The sequence below is a fragment of the Penicillium angulare genome (assembly GCF_028827245.1).
Source record: "Penicillium angulare strain IBT 27051 chromosome Unknown utg000007l_segment0_segment0, whole genome shotgun sequence".
NCBI classification, from domain to species: domain Eukaryota; kingdom Fungi; phylum Ascomycota; class Eurotiomycetes; order Eurotiales; family Aspergillaceae; genus Penicillium; species Penicillium angulare.
In genome coordinates this window covers 352,874-368,806 of record NW_026623166.1, presented here as the reverse complement: position 1 = coordinate 368,806, position 15,933 = coordinate 352,874, and the positions used below count along the sequence as shown (strand labels likewise).

The 15,933-nt window shown below is 46.6% G+C and overlaps 6 protein-coding genes across 6 annotated transcripts; 4 read left to right on the top strand and 2 right to left on the bottom strand.

Annotated features, from left to right (window-relative positions):
- Positions 1–125: 125 nt before the first annotated feature.
- usgS (transmembrane protein UsgS) lies at positions 126–1,694 on the top strand (the record flags this gene model as incomplete). Its single annotated transcript, XM_056925620.1, has 5 exons — positions 126–204; positions 453–559; positions 659–831; positions 882–1,275; positions 1,338–1,694. The coding sequence occupies 5 exons, from the start codon at positions 126–128 to the stop codon at positions 1,692–1,694; spliced, it is 1,110 nt and encodes a 369-aa protein (XP_056774990.1).
- Positions 1,695–2,085: 391 nt separating this feature from the next.
- Positions 2,086–5,275, bottom strand: N7478_009405 (putative importin 13; the record flags this gene model as incomplete). The annotated part of the gene is made up of 3 exons (XM_056925619.1): positions 2,086–4,434; positions 4,508–5,000; positions 5,076–5,275. 3 exons carry the CDS (start codon positions 5,273–5,275, stop codon positions 2,086–2,088), a joined length of 3,042 nt encoding a protein of 1,013 aa, XP_056774989.1.
- A 1,336-nt stretch (positions 5,276–6,611) lies between these two features.
- On the top strand, positions 6,612–8,185 carry N7478_009404 (oxygenase MpaB family protein; the record flags this gene model as incomplete). Its single annotated transcript, XM_056925618.1, has 4 exons — positions 6,612–6,962; positions 7,024–7,052; positions 7,106–7,832; positions 7,907–8,185. The coding sequence occupies 4 exons, from the start codon at positions 6,612–6,614 to the stop codon at positions 8,183–8,185; spliced, it is 1,386 nt and encodes a 461-aa protein (XP_056774988.1).
- A 235-nt stretch (positions 8,186–8,420) lies between these two features.
- Positions 8,421–10,471, bottom strand: N7478_009403 (ABC1 kinase family protein; the record flags this gene model as incomplete). The annotated part of the gene is made up of 2 exons (XM_056925617.1): positions 8,421–9,654; positions 9,714–10,471. 2 exons carry the CDS (start codon positions 10,469–10,471, stop codon positions 8,421–8,423), a joined length of 1,992 nt encoding a protein of 663 aa, XP_056774987.1.
- A 654-nt stretch (positions 10,472–11,125) lies between these two features.
- Positions 11,126–12,297, top strand: N7478_009402 (fumarylacetoacetate hydrolase family protein; the record flags this gene model as incomplete). Its single annotated transcript, XM_056925616.1, has 4 exons — positions 11,126–11,153; positions 11,222–11,460; positions 11,560–11,875; positions 11,996–12,297. 4 exons carry the CDS (start codon positions 11,126–11,128, stop codon positions 12,295–12,297), a joined length of 885 nt encoding a protein of 294 aa, XP_056774986.1.
- A 1,643-nt stretch (positions 12,298–13,940) lies between these two features.
- On the top strand, positions 13,941–15,901 carry N7478_009401 (putative C6 transcription factor (AmyR); the record flags this gene model as incomplete). The annotated part of the gene is made up of 3 exons (XM_056925615.1): positions 13,941–14,905; positions 14,970–15,420; positions 15,485–15,901. 3 exons carry the CDS (start codon positions 13,941–13,943, stop codon positions 15,899–15,901), a joined length of 1,833 nt encoding a protein of 610 aa, XP_056774985.1.
- Between the last annotated feature and the right edge of the window lie 32 nt (positions 15,902–15,933).

Sequence of the window (15,933 nt, the reverse complement as noted above, 5' to 3'; positions counted from 1 at the left end):
AAACGGTGGATGCCTGGCAGGTTTGGGAATCTGTCCTTCTCCAATCTCGTGAATTTGGACATCTGACAAAATCATCGGGATATTCAACTGCTTATCGCTGCTGTAAGACCTCAATCGGGGTCGACATGTCTTCAACCGGGTTCGATATCTCGAACTTCGAGCCCAATGCTGTTATCCGAGGCTTTCAGCTCACCGTGGTAGGAAGTATGTCTCCTATGCTTTTTACGCGAACTTGAAGCTTCCCAGACGAAGAATGGCTATTTCTCTTCGGAACCCCCGGCTCAATAATATTGGCTGTGGGGCAGTAAATGAAGAATGAAGATAGCTTATGGGCCCTTGACGTGTATAACCGACTGTTGCCTGACCAAAGGGCCCACTGGTACAGCTAGCTTCAAATTGCAATTCTGGCCAAGCTCTTTCTGATTGCCCAACGCTGACTATTGTTAATTCAGCTGTTCGTGCGCTACAAAATCCCGATCTTTTCAAACATGAACATTTTCGTCAAGCAGCTTTGGCCATTGGAGTTGGCATTATAATCCAGCTGATTGTCCAAATTCCGGTATGTTAAAAATTCCAGCCTTTTACAATTTAGCTTCAAATCATACAGATATGGAGGTTTGAGGATATCAATTTTCTAATTTTTCTTTTTTTTTTCTAGATCATCGGCCTCAAATTTTTTCTCTACCTGTGTTCATGGGTTATCGACCTACAAAGTGCAACATGGGACGACGACCTACTCAAAGGCCTGGCATTCTTGTCCAATTCTGTCCTTCAAGTCCCATTTCTCCTAATGACGTTAATGGCTCATCTCACACCAACACTTGATCAAATGTAAGTTGTTAACCCCGATATTCCAATTGTATGCTTCTAATATCCCTTAGCTTCATGCAATCCATCCACTGGGTGGATTCAACCTACATCCAGAAACACAAGTCCGAGGACCCTAACACCTTGCGCGCCATGTACTACCCCAACCTACAACTCTTTCCTACAAAGGGCGGCCCTCGTGAGTCCCGTCCCAAGTTGGAGATCTTTATGATTTTTGCAAAACGGTACGGTAAAAAGATCGGCTTGGGCCTGGGAGTCTACTTTTTATCCATGGTACCTATTTTTGGCCGCTTCGTGGTCCCAGCAGCAAGTTTCTTTACATTCAAAACTAGTGTGGGGACGGGCCCAGCTGCGATCATCTTTGGTGCCGGTCTGGTCTTGCCCAAGTCATACATTATTCGATTTTTACACACTTACTTCGCATCAAGGAGTCTGATGCGTGAACTTGTGAGTCTCAATTGAAATTCGAAAATGCAAATACTGATCTTATAACTAATGAATCCGTGCAGCTTGACCCATACTTCCGTCGCGTTAAGTTTACCCCGGAGCAAAAGAGTCGCTGGTTCCGTGATCGTGCGGGCGTTTTGTTCGGATTCGCCTTTGCTTTTACGGTCTTGATGAAGGCCCCGTTCATTGGCGTGCTTATCTATGGCGTTGCTGAGGCATCTACGGCTTACCTCGTGACTAAAATTACTGATCCGCCGCCATCTCCTGCGGAGAGTGAAGGCTTTGCTGAGAGTCAGGTCACTTGGAAGAATAAGCATGACTTCTTGCGTTTGTCACTTGAAAATATTGACAAGCTAAACGTTGTTACGGAGGAGGATGAGAAGAAGGCATCTGCTCCTGAATCGAAAAAGTTTTCGTGATCATTTAATGGTCCAAGATTGGCATAGCTTTGAACCGGCTGATGATGTTCTGAATGTTCATCGAAGAGGTTCTTAGCATTGTTCGAGAAGCCAAAAAGGTACCGATATACTATATTTCAAAACGGCAGCATCCTTTTTGGTCTGGAAGCATTCACTGCGACTCTACATATCAAATAAAAATGCATAAGTATACCCATGTGAACAAGCCAGCACCATCGGCATTTAGCATCGCTAGTTCCTTTAGCGACTATGATCATGATAGGAGCGAACAAACGAAATTTATGATTTTAAAGCAGGTGAAGGTATATTTATTTGGGCATGATTCAATACAGAATACCAGATCATTTCACTCGTAATCCCGTAAATGGGTCTATTTGGGACAGCATGCTCGTCACTGCGCATAATCAAAGGCCATGCCACGGCACTTCAACCAAAAGGATCGAACGATCTCTAATGATTGTGGTCTTGCGCCTCTAGCAACAACGAGCGATTCTACAAACCGGGACTTAGCATGTTCCGAGAGTACCGGCGTTTGATTACCGTTGGCATCGGTATCCTGCGCATTTAAAGCACCTAGCGCAGCTTTGAGGCTTGGTCGAGCCAATGCCATTTTCTTGAAGATAGTTCGTCGTAGAACGTCACTTAAAAATGTCAAATCGGACCGTGCACAGTGTCCTGCAATTTGTCCGATCAATGTTTCGCACAGCGATGGGATGAAACGCTCTAGAACTTCATTCAGGGCCGCGGTTTCTTCGGGAGATCCACCTTGTAGATCAATTAGAGCGATCCAAAAGGCCGATCCCGAACGAAGAACAAGTGGTTCTGGTCGTCTGAGTGCGTTGAGAGTAAACTGTAGTAAAAGGGCGAATATTGGAGTTCCTTGCGAGACGGGGCCAGAGGCAGTTGGAAGAGGTTCGGTCAGGGAGAACAGGATGGGGTAATATTTTGGTAGGAGACGTGCGAGGAAATCTATCCCCGCATTAGCAGTCTCGGGATCATAAACATCAGGGTTGTCAAGCATCGAAGCAAATAGCTGAGACACATGAGCAATCAGCTGCACGGCCTGATCTCTAATTTGCATTGGATGAGAGCTGTGTGATGCAAGGAATGAGGATGCAGTGGCCATGATGACATCGGTGCCAGAGATTCCAAGCGGAAAACTTTTGATGAAATCAACTGTCAACGATGGAGGGAAAACGAAGAGACCAGAGGACTCAGTATATCCAGCTTTGAGAATATCGCAAGCTGAGTCGATTATACCGCTGTCAACGGGGAAATCTACGATAAGCAATCGCATCGCTTCCATAATAAGTTGCTGTACTGGAGACCCAGGCCCGGCATTCCAGAAGGAGGGAGGGAAGGGATTTTGCTCTTCTGCAGCGTCGATGTTGATAACCTCGTCCCCGTCGGAACGAAGACCCTTTCCAACACTGGCGATGCAACTAAGCACAAAATGTCCATGGACACGAGCAATATCGTATCCAGAGCTAGCGGCCTCTTGGCGAGCTTGGTTGGCTTCCTGAACAAAGAATCCCAGAATTCTCTCTAGTGTTTGTACTTTTTCTTGGTCCGAATCTAATTTTTGTATAATTGTTGAGATACCCTCAAGAACTTTGGGCATAGTAGAAACGGTTGCCGTCGGCTTGCTCCGAAATTGGTCCAATCGATCGAGGAAGGTAGGAAGCTCGGTGGTCAGCATACGAGAGCATGATTTTGAAAGGGTCAAAATAGACCTTGAGGCCGGTTGTGCACATGACTCAAAGCTCAATGACTCGAATAAAATGTTCAAAACACCGGGCAAGAGGTAGCTGTGTCGCTCGAAATATGATTCGTATTTACCAAACGAATCAACGAGCGTTTGACGTGCCTTGAGAGGGATCCCTGTTTCACCTCCAAGACACAGTTGTGCAAAGGCCTCACTGCCAAAGATGGAATCCAAACATTGATCTGCATGTCCGTTCTCATCGACGGCCTCTGATAGCTGAGCAAGGCAAAACATAGCAGCCTCGAAGCCTCTCCAGTCTAGCTTTTGCAAGTGACCCGTAGCACTCTCTTGGAAAACACTCACAAGCTCGATACCCAGTATTGGGTATGCTGAAAGCAAATAATCGCATGCTTCGTGGCGGAATGCATTGAATTCACTCCGATCCTCTTCACTGAAATCCGCAATCTCATCATGGGTAGGATAAAGAAGCTTATTGAACATGCCAAGCACAACCTCGGCCAGCTGGGATCTTACTATTTGGTATCGAGATTCCGACGGCTCCAGTCGGTCTGGAAGGTACTCTGCAATGTCGCCCCAGTACTCTAAGACACGGGTCGTAGCTGACTCGTCGATGGCCGCATAGCCTGGTATCTTAAAGATGTTGTGCAAGATGGCAAGTATTTGAGAGTTTTGATGTTTCATGGGGTCACTGAAAAGATCAAAACTAACATGTGAGACGTAGGCCACTAGAAGATCAACGTATGTCATGTTATCGGTATCGCCATCTTCACCGGTAAATGAAACGAGATGTCTGGTCACGATGGAGTCGGAAAGAATCTGGGAGAGAGAAAATGTGGAGTGGTTGTCGAAGGCCCAAGAGCGATTCTCAAGGGCTGATGTCAGAACGGACGCTGCATTCTCACTGAAGCTGGGCAGCTTCAGTATCTCAATAACATCTTGGCCACATGCAATTGCGAGGTTTTGAGCCTGCTTATTGTCGGAATTGCGGTGGTTCCCATACACACCAAGCCAGGTCTGTTCAATACACGTGAATCAGCAATCTTTGCCTTCATTATAATGTGTCACGCCATTAATGATCAGTACTCACCTTCCAAGATCCCATAACTTCGTTGCTGAGGGTAGCCTCTAAAGAATCACTGCTAGCCTCGGAGGCATGGGTCGTTATCTGTTGAATAATATATTGAACAAGCAAGAAAGCATCCTCGATATTTTCCACTAATCGCAGGATAACCCACCCCGCGAGCTGGGGCTCCATTTGTAATCTCAACCCCTCCTCAGCCAATGCGACCGAAAAAAACACCAATGCTGTGGCTTTTTGTGTGTTCAGGGCTGGCAGGACTCCGGTTAAAAAGTCAACCGTTTGGGCATTTGATTCAGAGACATATCCGCCATTTGCAAGACTCGCGGCCAACTGCCAAATCGCTCGCTTCCATGAACTTGCTTTGTGTCGAAAAATAGTGACAAGACTAGAAGCAAGTTTCCTGACTACCATCAATTGTTCGCCCTGGTCAACGATGGCGATGAAATGGTTGATGAGACGTTCCAGAATTTGCCAACTGGTCGGCTCGTCGAGATCATCTCTATATTTTTGAGGTTAGGATTTGCCTTATGCTCAAACTTTATCATAATGTTATTAATCCCAACTATCGACGTACCCTGACACGTTAACCTTTACGGTGAAAGTGAGAGCACCCATAAACCTGTGATGAGCTGAGGGTTGGCGCAGTAATGAGTCTGCGATCTCCCATGCATTTTCTCCTTTTTGTAAATGTTGTAGTCGCGTCTGAATCTCATTTATAGTGGTGGGGTTTCGCTGGTTTGCTGGATCATAAAGTTGGGTTACTAGCTGTGACATACCTGGTAAGCTTCTGAGGGTCGTGTGATCTGACGGAAGAACTGGTTTACCATGTGTGCCTCAGAGCTAGGGTCTGTGAGTCCACTTCCCATATTTGGAGCGGGTATCGCCATTGCTGGGACGTAAAGTAACTCACGAAGGAGTGTGGGAAAGTGCAAACATTACGAGGGAAGCCGTCCAATATACAACACGATCACGTGAAGATACGCGATAGGCGTAGATGTATTGCCGGCGAACAGGTGTTTACACTTTCGGTGACCAATTGTGTTCTCAGCCGATAAAGCGGTGGGGGAGGCGGTAAAGTGAGGGGTCTATTTAGCGCCCGTGGGCTTGTTAGCAGCAATCATCGCATACTGTACTAATGTGGAGATTTTCAGATTAATAGTTCGAGTTTGCTTATTCTTTGTTTTGTTTTGTTTTTGAAAATTAAATTTTAACCTAATTAATGTCGCTACACTAAGTTGGCCACTTTCAAGTTTACTATTTATCCCTTTTTTATATGACAAGGTTGATATGATTTGTAAATGGCTAGTTACTGTATCAACATATATTCGCTGGGCATAATTAATGTATGATTTTGAAATTCAAGATTTCTTTTACAACGTTCCAAGGTTCTAAGATTCAAATTTAAAAAGGTAGAACTATCGAAAAACACTGCCACCAATAGACGACTATTATCTCATATTTTGTCCTACTAAAGCCAAAGGGGGAAAAATTAGAGACGAAAAGACCCAAGACAAAGGTTCAAATTTTGAAGGAGCCCTACCAAAATCCTGACTGCATTCTTGCCCAAGTGGGTATTCCTATTTTGTATTCAATCAATAATTTCGAAGAACTCACTTCATTAGCCCCGACAAGCTACTAGTAGTATGCATAGCTTTATGCATCTATTATGCAAACTTTGGCATCTTATAGAGTTGGTGGCATGTGAACTTGCAAGCCACCATCGCTTATATCCTGGTAAGCATTTCCTCCGAATAACAGCATGAACTTATTTCATGAAACATTTTGTGTATCCAATCAAATATAAACATTACAGTAGCCCAACTCTTTTTAGTGTAGAAAGTGACGATCTCCCCCTCCCACCGGCGACTCACATGCAAATCCAATCAGCCCTAAGCCCCTCACGCTATCCCCGGACCACGGACCACGGTACAGATCCCCCAGCCAGATGTCACAAGGATGATATCAATGCGCCTATAACTTGAAACCATGATGGATTAAAAAGTACCCAAAATCAGTCTATCGCAGCATTATACTTTACTCTACCTATTTATTTTATTCTTCATCTTCTTATCTTGAAGCCGTGAAGCTGTGAACTAGGATTTCCATCACTATGGTGCCCAAATCACCCCGACACGGCAATAGTACCGAGTGCCACTACTGGGGCTACTCGTTTCATTGGACTGATCTCCATCGCTCGGAAGAGGAACTCAAACCTATGATCTATACCTATGATAAGCTTGCTGATGAGTGTGTTGAAATTTTGAATAAGATACCTACTGGTGGTGATGAGAAGCAATTTCATAAGGATCTTTATGGGTTGTTGAGAGATCATAAGGATGAGGATCCTAAATTGAGTGAGTTGTGGAATCAGGTGAATACTGTTCCGGCATGGGTGGATTGGGATCAAATTCAACGAGGTCAAGATATGTTTTTTCGATATGGACTTCCTATTTTGAACACTGTGGGTTATACTTTGATACCGTGTCATTATCTCTTTCTTCAATGCTGATAACAAAGAACAGCTGAGTTTCGAAAGTTTACTTGGTGGAATGTATGAAGACTCTATCCATCAAAACATCAAGATCTGGATGCTGATATCAACAGGGGTGCAACTCGAGTCGTCGAAACACTCACACGAACAGGCGGCTTCGGCGCAAAAGTAGTTCGTCGCCGCCTCCTCGAAACTCTCCAACACATCCTCCAAGTAAACAGCTCCGCGGAAGGAATGAAACCAGGAGGCGAAGGAAACATCTCCTCCATTCGCGTCCGTCTGCTCCACTCATCCGTCCGCCTCCGAATCCTATCCCTTATCCAAGAAAACCCCTCATACTACGACACTACCAAGTCTGGAATCCCCGTAAGCGACCTTGACTGCATAGGCACAATCAATACATTCTGCGGCTCGGTCGTTTACCTCGGTCTCCCACGACAAGGTATTTTCGTAAGTGACCAGGAGATAAAAGATTATATTGCGCTTTGGAGACTTGTTGCGTGGTATATGGGGACTCCGACTGAACCGTTTGAGATTCCGGAGAAAACGAAAGCGATGATGGAGTCTATGCTTATTTCGGAGATTGATCCGTCTGAGGTTGGTAGGGTGCTGGCTAAGAATATCATTCTTGGACTTGAGAATACGGCACCGGCTTATGCTTCTAAAGAGTTTATTGAGGCTATGAGTAGGCTTTTGAATGGGGATCAGCTTGCTGATCAGCTTGATATTCCGAGACCGAGTTTGTATTATCGGGCTTTGATTTGGGGATACTGTTTTTGGGTTTCGGGGGTTTCGTTTGTTATTCCGAGAATTTGGTTTATGGATCGGATTATGATTGCGGTGAGTCTTGTTCTTGTTCTTCTGATTAATGGGAGTTGAGATACGTCGTGATATTAATTTGGTTGGATGTATAGCTGCGTCGGAAATACTTCTACAAGATGATTACGGATCCGAAGGTCGGTCTTGGGCGTGAGTCTCGTTTTGACTTTAAGTATATTCCGACTTTGACGCGGACTACACGGTTGGGTGAGAGACGGACGATCAAATTTGAGAGGCCTGGGATTGAGAATCTTGCGCGCTTGGGACTTCTGGCTGCGTTGACTGCGGTGGTTGCTTTGGGTATGGGGTTGATGCTTGCTGCGAGGGTGATATCTTCAAATCATCTGCAGATTTTCAATGCTATCCAGATGTAAAGGATTATAAGGTATGGAAAATAGGTTGTTAATCTTCGTCTGGGTGGTGGTAACCGTCTGTGGAAAGCTCTTGAATATCAATATGATCATACCTCCTTGTTCATAGTGCCAGTTGTTAAGATATTGATCTCAGGATGTGAGATGTGAAGACTTCGTAGATAATCGCGATGAAGAAAATACATCAGGTGAGAAGAGATGGTAAATCGTTTATTAAATATCTTCTAGCTTGTAATGTTTATCCCTCAAAAATACTTTGGTTTAGCTCTACACCCATATCTTTAGCAATGCCCTGCATCTGGGCTTCGATCTCATCCTCCATACCTCCTCCAAGATGGAGGAATTGTCGGATCTTGGTAAAGTAAAAAAAGATATCGCTAGTCAACAGCACAAGTCGGAAGACAACATGTCGTCCGAGATTACGGATCTTCTCCGCCAACGGTAAATCGGGCGACTCCACAAGCGCCCGTGATGCCCAAGTCGCAGTGATCTTGAGCCGGTTCACAGGTGAGCCAAGGAACTGATTGTTTGCTTGGACAATCCGAAGGTTCCGTCCAATGAAGATCAGTTCCTGTGGCCATTTTGTTTCGTCGCCCAGCATTTCGCGAATAGCTCTCCGGGCTTGCTGCTGCATCTCGTAGTGGCGCTCCTGGCGCTCGGCTTTACTGAGCTTATCAATGCCACGCTGGAACTGATTCTCTCCTCCGCGGTATGGACGCATTAGTGTCGCTGAGGCGAATACCTCGGGGTTGTTGATGCCCCACCCCTTGGCGATTTCAGCGAGTGTTTTATTGTCAAATGTTAAGAGGGCTTTCCAGAATCGTGAGTATTGGTGGCGGAAGTCAGGGTCCATGTGAATGTATAGCCCGTGGTCAATGAGTACCAGCTCCGGTTTTCCATTGGGTTTGCGACGAATAAAAATGTTGCCTGGGTGCGGGTCACAGTGTACCCATCCCCATAGGAACATCTGGGCAGAAAAGAGATCAACCATTGTTGTCATGACGTCTTTCAGTGATAGGCCTAGTCCTCCGCGACCGTTTTGACCTTTCCAGGTGGTGCGCTCGGGTTTCAGTTGTCCGGTTCGAAGGTTTTGAGGTTGGGGGATTGTCTTTGGAGGATCTAGAGGCGTGCCGTGGCATCCTGGGGTACCCTGTCGCCAGCCACCGCGCCATGATCGAGTGATTGAATCCTTGTCCCAAAGTCGAACACCTTCGATCCATTCCGCGGTCATTACACGCCTGGAGCTCAGCTCGCGGAAGACTTTTGGAATGTAGACGCGATCGCGGAGTCTAGGTTCGCCAGCTACCAACCGGGCCATATTCTCGGAGTTAGTCGCTTCGTTCTCGAAATCGGTTTCTAGCGACAGACGTTCGCTAATGTAAGGAACCAAGCTGTAGAAAGGAATATCGAACAAGTTGCTGTAAATGTAGGTTACAACTCTAAAAGAATGGTTAGTCTCTTTTCCATCCAGTCTGCGATACAAAGCAGCGTAGCGCGATGCGAAACACCACCACCGCGGGATGAAACTCACTTAAAAGCCCACAAATCCCACGCCAACTGCTGCACAATCTCATGCTTCTGAATCTTAATCGCAACCTCTCTCCCATCCTGTAATCTCGCCCAATGCACCTGAGCAACACTAGCACTCGCACGAGCCTTCCGCTCCATAACACCCTTCCCGGGCTCCCCCGTAAAGGAAACCCCAAACACCTCCTCAGGCGACTTTCCAAAATCCTCCCTTATAACCTTCTCAATCTCCTTCCAATCATTCTGCGGCGCATCATCAAACATTCTTGAAAACATATGCTGAAACTCCGGCGGCAAAATAGCCGACTGCATCGCGATGGCCTGGCCCATCTTCAGATACAGCCCGCCATTATGACGTAGTAGATCCGATAACCGCTCCGCATTACGGGCATGAAGCGCCGTGATGGAACTGGCGAATGGCGGGTGAGGTGTGAAATTGATTTTGTAATCTAGGGCTACTAGGAGGCCGAGAGAGAATGTGCGCGCTGTGCGCGTTAGGGAGGCGGCGTAGAATTGGTTGTCGATTGTGTAGATTATTCCTGTGAAGGCTGAGGCGTAGAGGAGTCGGCGGAGCCATTTTCGAGTGCGGGGGTAGGTTTTTGCGGCTTGGGGTTTTCCCAGGGAGGCTGGCGAGGGTGGGACGAATGGTTGGAATTGGCCTTGCGAGCGAGTGTGAGCAGATCGGTAGAGGAGAGATTGAAGGAGGGGGCGTCGGAGGGTGAGATTTGGTCGTAGGGACCGGAGGAGCGTCGCGTGCGCCATGAGATTGGTGGATGGGATAGTTGAGCTTCAGCGCATGGTGCGAGAGAAGGAGGTCGGATTATTTTAGGATTCGACGTTTTTCTCGGAGGGAAAGGATGTTTAAATGGGGAATTTGGTCTTGACTCGGATTCGGGGAGGTGAGAGATGGTTGCGGAGTTAGGAGATTTACGACCGTCCCTAACTGCGAATTCGGCTCTGCATCATCCGCGGTGACACCGCGGAGTGGGAGATTAGTAGCTTCACTAGTTTAACAGAGAGATTTCTTTCTAGCTATCCGAAATTGTTTTATGAGATGAAGAATATTTGCGAATCACTACTTTCTTCTAATGTCCATAATTCATATAACCATTAAATATAGCGTTAGACTGGAGCTTCGCATACAAATGTAACGCTGTACCTCCATGAGGCTGAATAACAGATTTCGTTTGTTTCATTTTCTATCATCAATCCTTTTACACTCCTATATACTCATATTAAGTAAATATTTGCACCCATACACTCAATGTCACCCACATCATTGACGGTCGCGAGACCTAGCTCCCCACAATGTGGGAACTTGAACCAGTTTAGAACTTCAACGGGGTAGAAATACTCCCGTCAGGATCTTCCAAACCCACAGCTTCAAGTTCACATTCACTACCACAAACAATCACAATGTCGAAAATCGCATCAACCTTTTCGCGTAAGCTAAAATATCAGCAATTGACAAGCAGAAGAAATAGCTTGATAGCTAACTCACATTCTCCACAGGCCTGGTGCGCTTCGCTCCGAAATCTAACCCGGCCAAGGTTCTAATCGGGGAACCGATCGATCCGCAATTAGATGTGGGATTGGCTGTTTACCAGGGCAAGAATGTCTCTGTACATCCTTTTTCAGGCTCCTCCGTCTTGAACCCTGGGCGTATTACTCAGTCTACGGAGACTATTGATCGTATTCTGTCACCCCTGGCGCAGACGGAAGTTGGGTCGATTCGTTGTATTGGGTTGAATGTTAGTATTGCTTGATCCTTGTGAGGATGATTAAAAGACATTGAAAAGTCTACACTGGAACATTGGAATATTGAATACTAAATTCCTATCGTGATACAGTATGCCTCACACGCCAAGGAAATGTCCTTGCCTATCCCTGAGGTACCGACTTTGTTCATGAAGCCGTCTACTGCACTCGGGAACCCTTGGCCTGCGCCCACTGTTCTTCCCAAGATTACACAGCAAGATAACACTGGCGATTACGAGTCTGAAATGGTTATTGTTATCGGACGCGATGCGAAAGATGTGTCCGAATCCGAGGCTTTGGATTATGTCCTAGGATACACTGCTGCCAATGACGTATCAAGCCGAACGTCGCAGATGAGCCAGAGCCAGTGGTGTTTCTCGAAGGGCTTCGATGGCGCATGTCCTATTGGTACGGTTTCTTATTTACCTTCCCATATTCTTCCCCAGCTTCATGAAAATACAAATACAAATACAAATACATGAACACGTATGTTTCCACCAGTGACGTCGGCTAATTTGCCTACTGCAGGTCCTGTTTTGGTCTCAGCTGCTCTGGTCCCAGATGCTAGCAAGTTTAAGATTCGCGGTCTGAAGACTGGCACAGTGATGCAGGACTGTCCACTTACCGATTTGATTTTCACTGTGCCGCAGCTTATTAGCTTCTTGTCTCAGGGTACTACTTTACCTGCTGGTACGATTATTTTGACTGGTACACCGCCAGGTGTGGGTGCAGCCAAGAATCCTAAAGAGTTCATTAAGAGTGGGGACGAGTTTGCTGTTGAGTTACTACCTCATGTGGGGACGCTCATAAACAAGATTGAGCATCAGTGAGTTCAAGTTCAAGTTCAAGTGTGATTGTGGGTTCCTTAGTTTGAGTCTGATGATATTGGGGAAATAATAATACATGTGTTCTTATAAATTGAGAACTTTCACTGGTTGGTCTCGTTCAGAGTTTTGGGCGGAACTTTCTAATGGTCTCGGACATATATTACGGAGATGAGCCCCCTGTGCAGCCTTGAGTGAGAGATAGAGTTGCGAGTCCTGCATTTGTACAGTAATGCCCTAATTCGGTTCATGCCGACGCCCTTCAAGTTAGGCTGAGGCTGGCTGTCATCGGTCGGAAGCTTCATCCATGTACTGTACGTATACCCCGTACATCCACATGCATATGCATACGTCGCATTCTTTACTTCTCGTTCCCTCGGACCATACCTTTTCCACCTGGGCAGATCCCGGTCTTGTGGGAACCTGGCAGGACGTAATATATGGGCCCATGTGTTCCAGGGTTTTATGAAAGAAAATTGGGTCTAATCGGAGACACGAGGGGCCGGATAGTGATACATAGTTTCAACTAGGATGCATTTAGTTCCACCACCTAGCCACATTTGTATAGAAAAAAAATGGGAAAGTACACTTCCCCATATCATCATCCAACCAATGACTTCGGCTTCCCGAGAGCATGTCACCCCTCTCGGCATCCTCGCCAGCCAGTGGAAACAATGGAACGCCAACGAGAGGACATACGTAAGGAGCCGAGCTTACGTTGATTGGATCGGCTACTTTGGTTCAAGCCGGGGCCCCGTTGGGAGTTCAACCCCCCCCGTTGCAGAGATGTAGAGATGCGGAGAATGACTGTTACTGGTCTTCTGCGGGGAGTTTAGTGGGGTCATGCTAACAAGGTAGCAACTCAGTAACACTCTAGCCATGATAATTAGCACCAAAAGGGAGACTTGCGCATTGGTCTCTGCTCCTTTTCCCCGCTAATGTAATTTCGCGAGGGATGATGGCGTCCGGGACGGCTCATGATGACAGGGATTCGGAGGGATTCTAGAAACTTTCGATTGTTTCTAGCCTGAGTCTGAGCATTCTTAACGCTCGATCGGATCAATCGGGACCTCGCTTAGACCTATTTCTCTTGGATTTCCCCTCCCCCTGCATGAGTCGGGCGCAAATCTCACCTCGATATGACAAGCAGGACATGGTTCCGTGCGTCTTTTTTGTGCACGCTAAAATGGACGCGATGGCGGGTCAACATGGGTCAACTTGCTCTGTCGTGGTCCACCGTGGGCTTCTTCTAGTTAGAGGGGCTTGTTAGCGTAAACTCAACAATTTACTGGGGGGAAACCGCTGATCATTCATCTGTTTATTGTCGAGGATCCAATGAGAAGATGGGGATGGAATGGAATTATGATGCAGGAGAATTGGCTATAGCCTCACCGTAGTGTCGCATCATTTCCATCATTCTTCATGGGGTTGTGCATGGGCCTTTGCGGGGTTGTGGATGGCCCCGCGCTGTTTGTCTCTTTCCCCAGAATAAGAAGGGAAACAAGAACGAGAATCCCTGCTGAATTGATTCTAGTACTCTTCCTCATATTTCTTTTCTTTTTATTATTATTATTATCTTGATCCCCATCTCTCTTCGACTATGACATCGCTGCCCTAGCACCCCTTCCCCATTCCCCTCATTGACAATCATGGATGTCAACCCCCATTCCAAACCCTCCCATAAACAGGCCTGTGATAATTGTCGTCGGCGCAAAATTAAATGCTCACGCGATTTACCCTGTGATAAATGCCAACGTCTTCTACTATCCTGCTCTTATAGCGATGTGCTACGTCGCAAGGGACCCAAATTCCGCACTCTGTATCCCATCGCGCCGATCTATCCGCTCTCCGCACGCGGAGACACACCTCCAGATCAACAACTCTACGGCACAAACGATGGGTACAGATTAAGTTCACCTGCCTCTCCAGCCTTCCCAGTCTATGATGCATCATTCAGAAAGACCGATATCGCAGATGCATTCTCACAGCTTCCCCAAGCCGAGCTAGCCTCCGGCTCCTCCCCAGACTCAACGGATGTTCTAACCGTTGACTCCTCGGTTTACGGCCCTCCGCCCCCACGAACATGTCGCTTGCCTCCACAAATTCTCCTGGCACATGTAAACGTTTATTTGAAATATTTGTTTCCCATCATGCCTGTTGTACGGGGTGATCGATTGCGTCTTGATTCCCATTGCCCGGAACAGTTGTCGAGTGCAAGATATGCGTTTTTGGCTTCTCTCTGCGCGGCAACGCATATTCAACTTAAGTTAGATGGAGCAAATCCTGTACCTGTACCTGATACTGTGAGACTGCAGAGTTGTGGAGATGGTCGTGCGCTTATTTCGGGGGAGAAGTTGTTAGAGGAGGCTGTTAGGGCGAGGGGGGAGTGTGATGTTGTAGAGGATATTAGTGTTGAGAATCTGCTTACGTCGTTTTTTTTATTTGCGTCATATGGGAATCTGGATAGGCAGAGTCATGCGTGGTTTTATTTTTGTCAGGCTATGTCTATGGCTTTTGCCTTGGGGTTGAATCGGGAGGCTACCTATGCGGATTTTCAGGTTGAGGAAGCCGAGGAGCGACGGAGGGTGTTTTGGCTTTTATTCATTACTGAGAGGTACTTTCCCCCTTCTTCGTTCAATATTGCTGGTAATTGATTCTTTGGCTGACAATGCCTGTAGAGGATATGCTCTTCAGCAATCGAAACCAGTCATGCTCCGAAGCTCTATCCATAAGCCACAGGTCCTCTGCGCTGAAGACCCTATCCTGGCTTACGGCTTCATTAATCTGATTAACATCTTTGAAAACCTTACGCCAGATCTATATGACTGGTTCTCTGCTGGTGGTGGGGAGGGAATACTAGAGAGGCCTCCCACATCAGGCATCCTGTCCAGTCTATGCAAGCCTATATCCTTGGAAGGTGTCCTTGAAATACAGCAGGTGGATATCCTCATCACGCAGCAGTGGTTACAAGCCATGATGTGGAAGCTTTCCATGAACCATGGTACCCAACCTGGGTTGAAGGATGATGCTGTTTTGCCATTTCATCTGCCTGTTTTAGTCGGCAAGGCTGTAATGGGCGTTATAGGGACTGCATCACAGGGTTCCGTAGATGCTCACGGTATTGGGATGGTAAGTCTCATCAATTAAAACCCATATTATGGCAATTCGTGAAACTGGGGCTAATTTAAACCAGGAGCAAAAGCTATTTGATATGGGTGTCTCCGTCGCAGATGTCACCCGGTCGCTTGGACCAAAGAACGTCCATCGGCTCGCAGAATCAACAGTTGATCCTCGTGAACTCCTTTGGGGTATTCTAAATACCCTTTCTCAGATTCGTGGATCACCATCCTACCTCTTCCCGTCACTACTCGAGCGATGTAAAACAATCATCGAACTAGATGGTACTATCAACATGGGAAATTTCCTACCCGTCCTTGGAGAAGGTATGCCCGACCAATTAAGTACATGGGCCAATGAACAACGATGGAATCTATTAGCTTCGGCTGGTAGAGAGTCGCAGGATGGAAGAGATGATGGTGACAACGTAAATCGGCAGAATGATCTATCTGGGCTTCGTCATCAGAGTATTTCCAGTGAGCTGAGATTTTGAGTGAGATTGTGTTTTGATGGTTTATGATACAC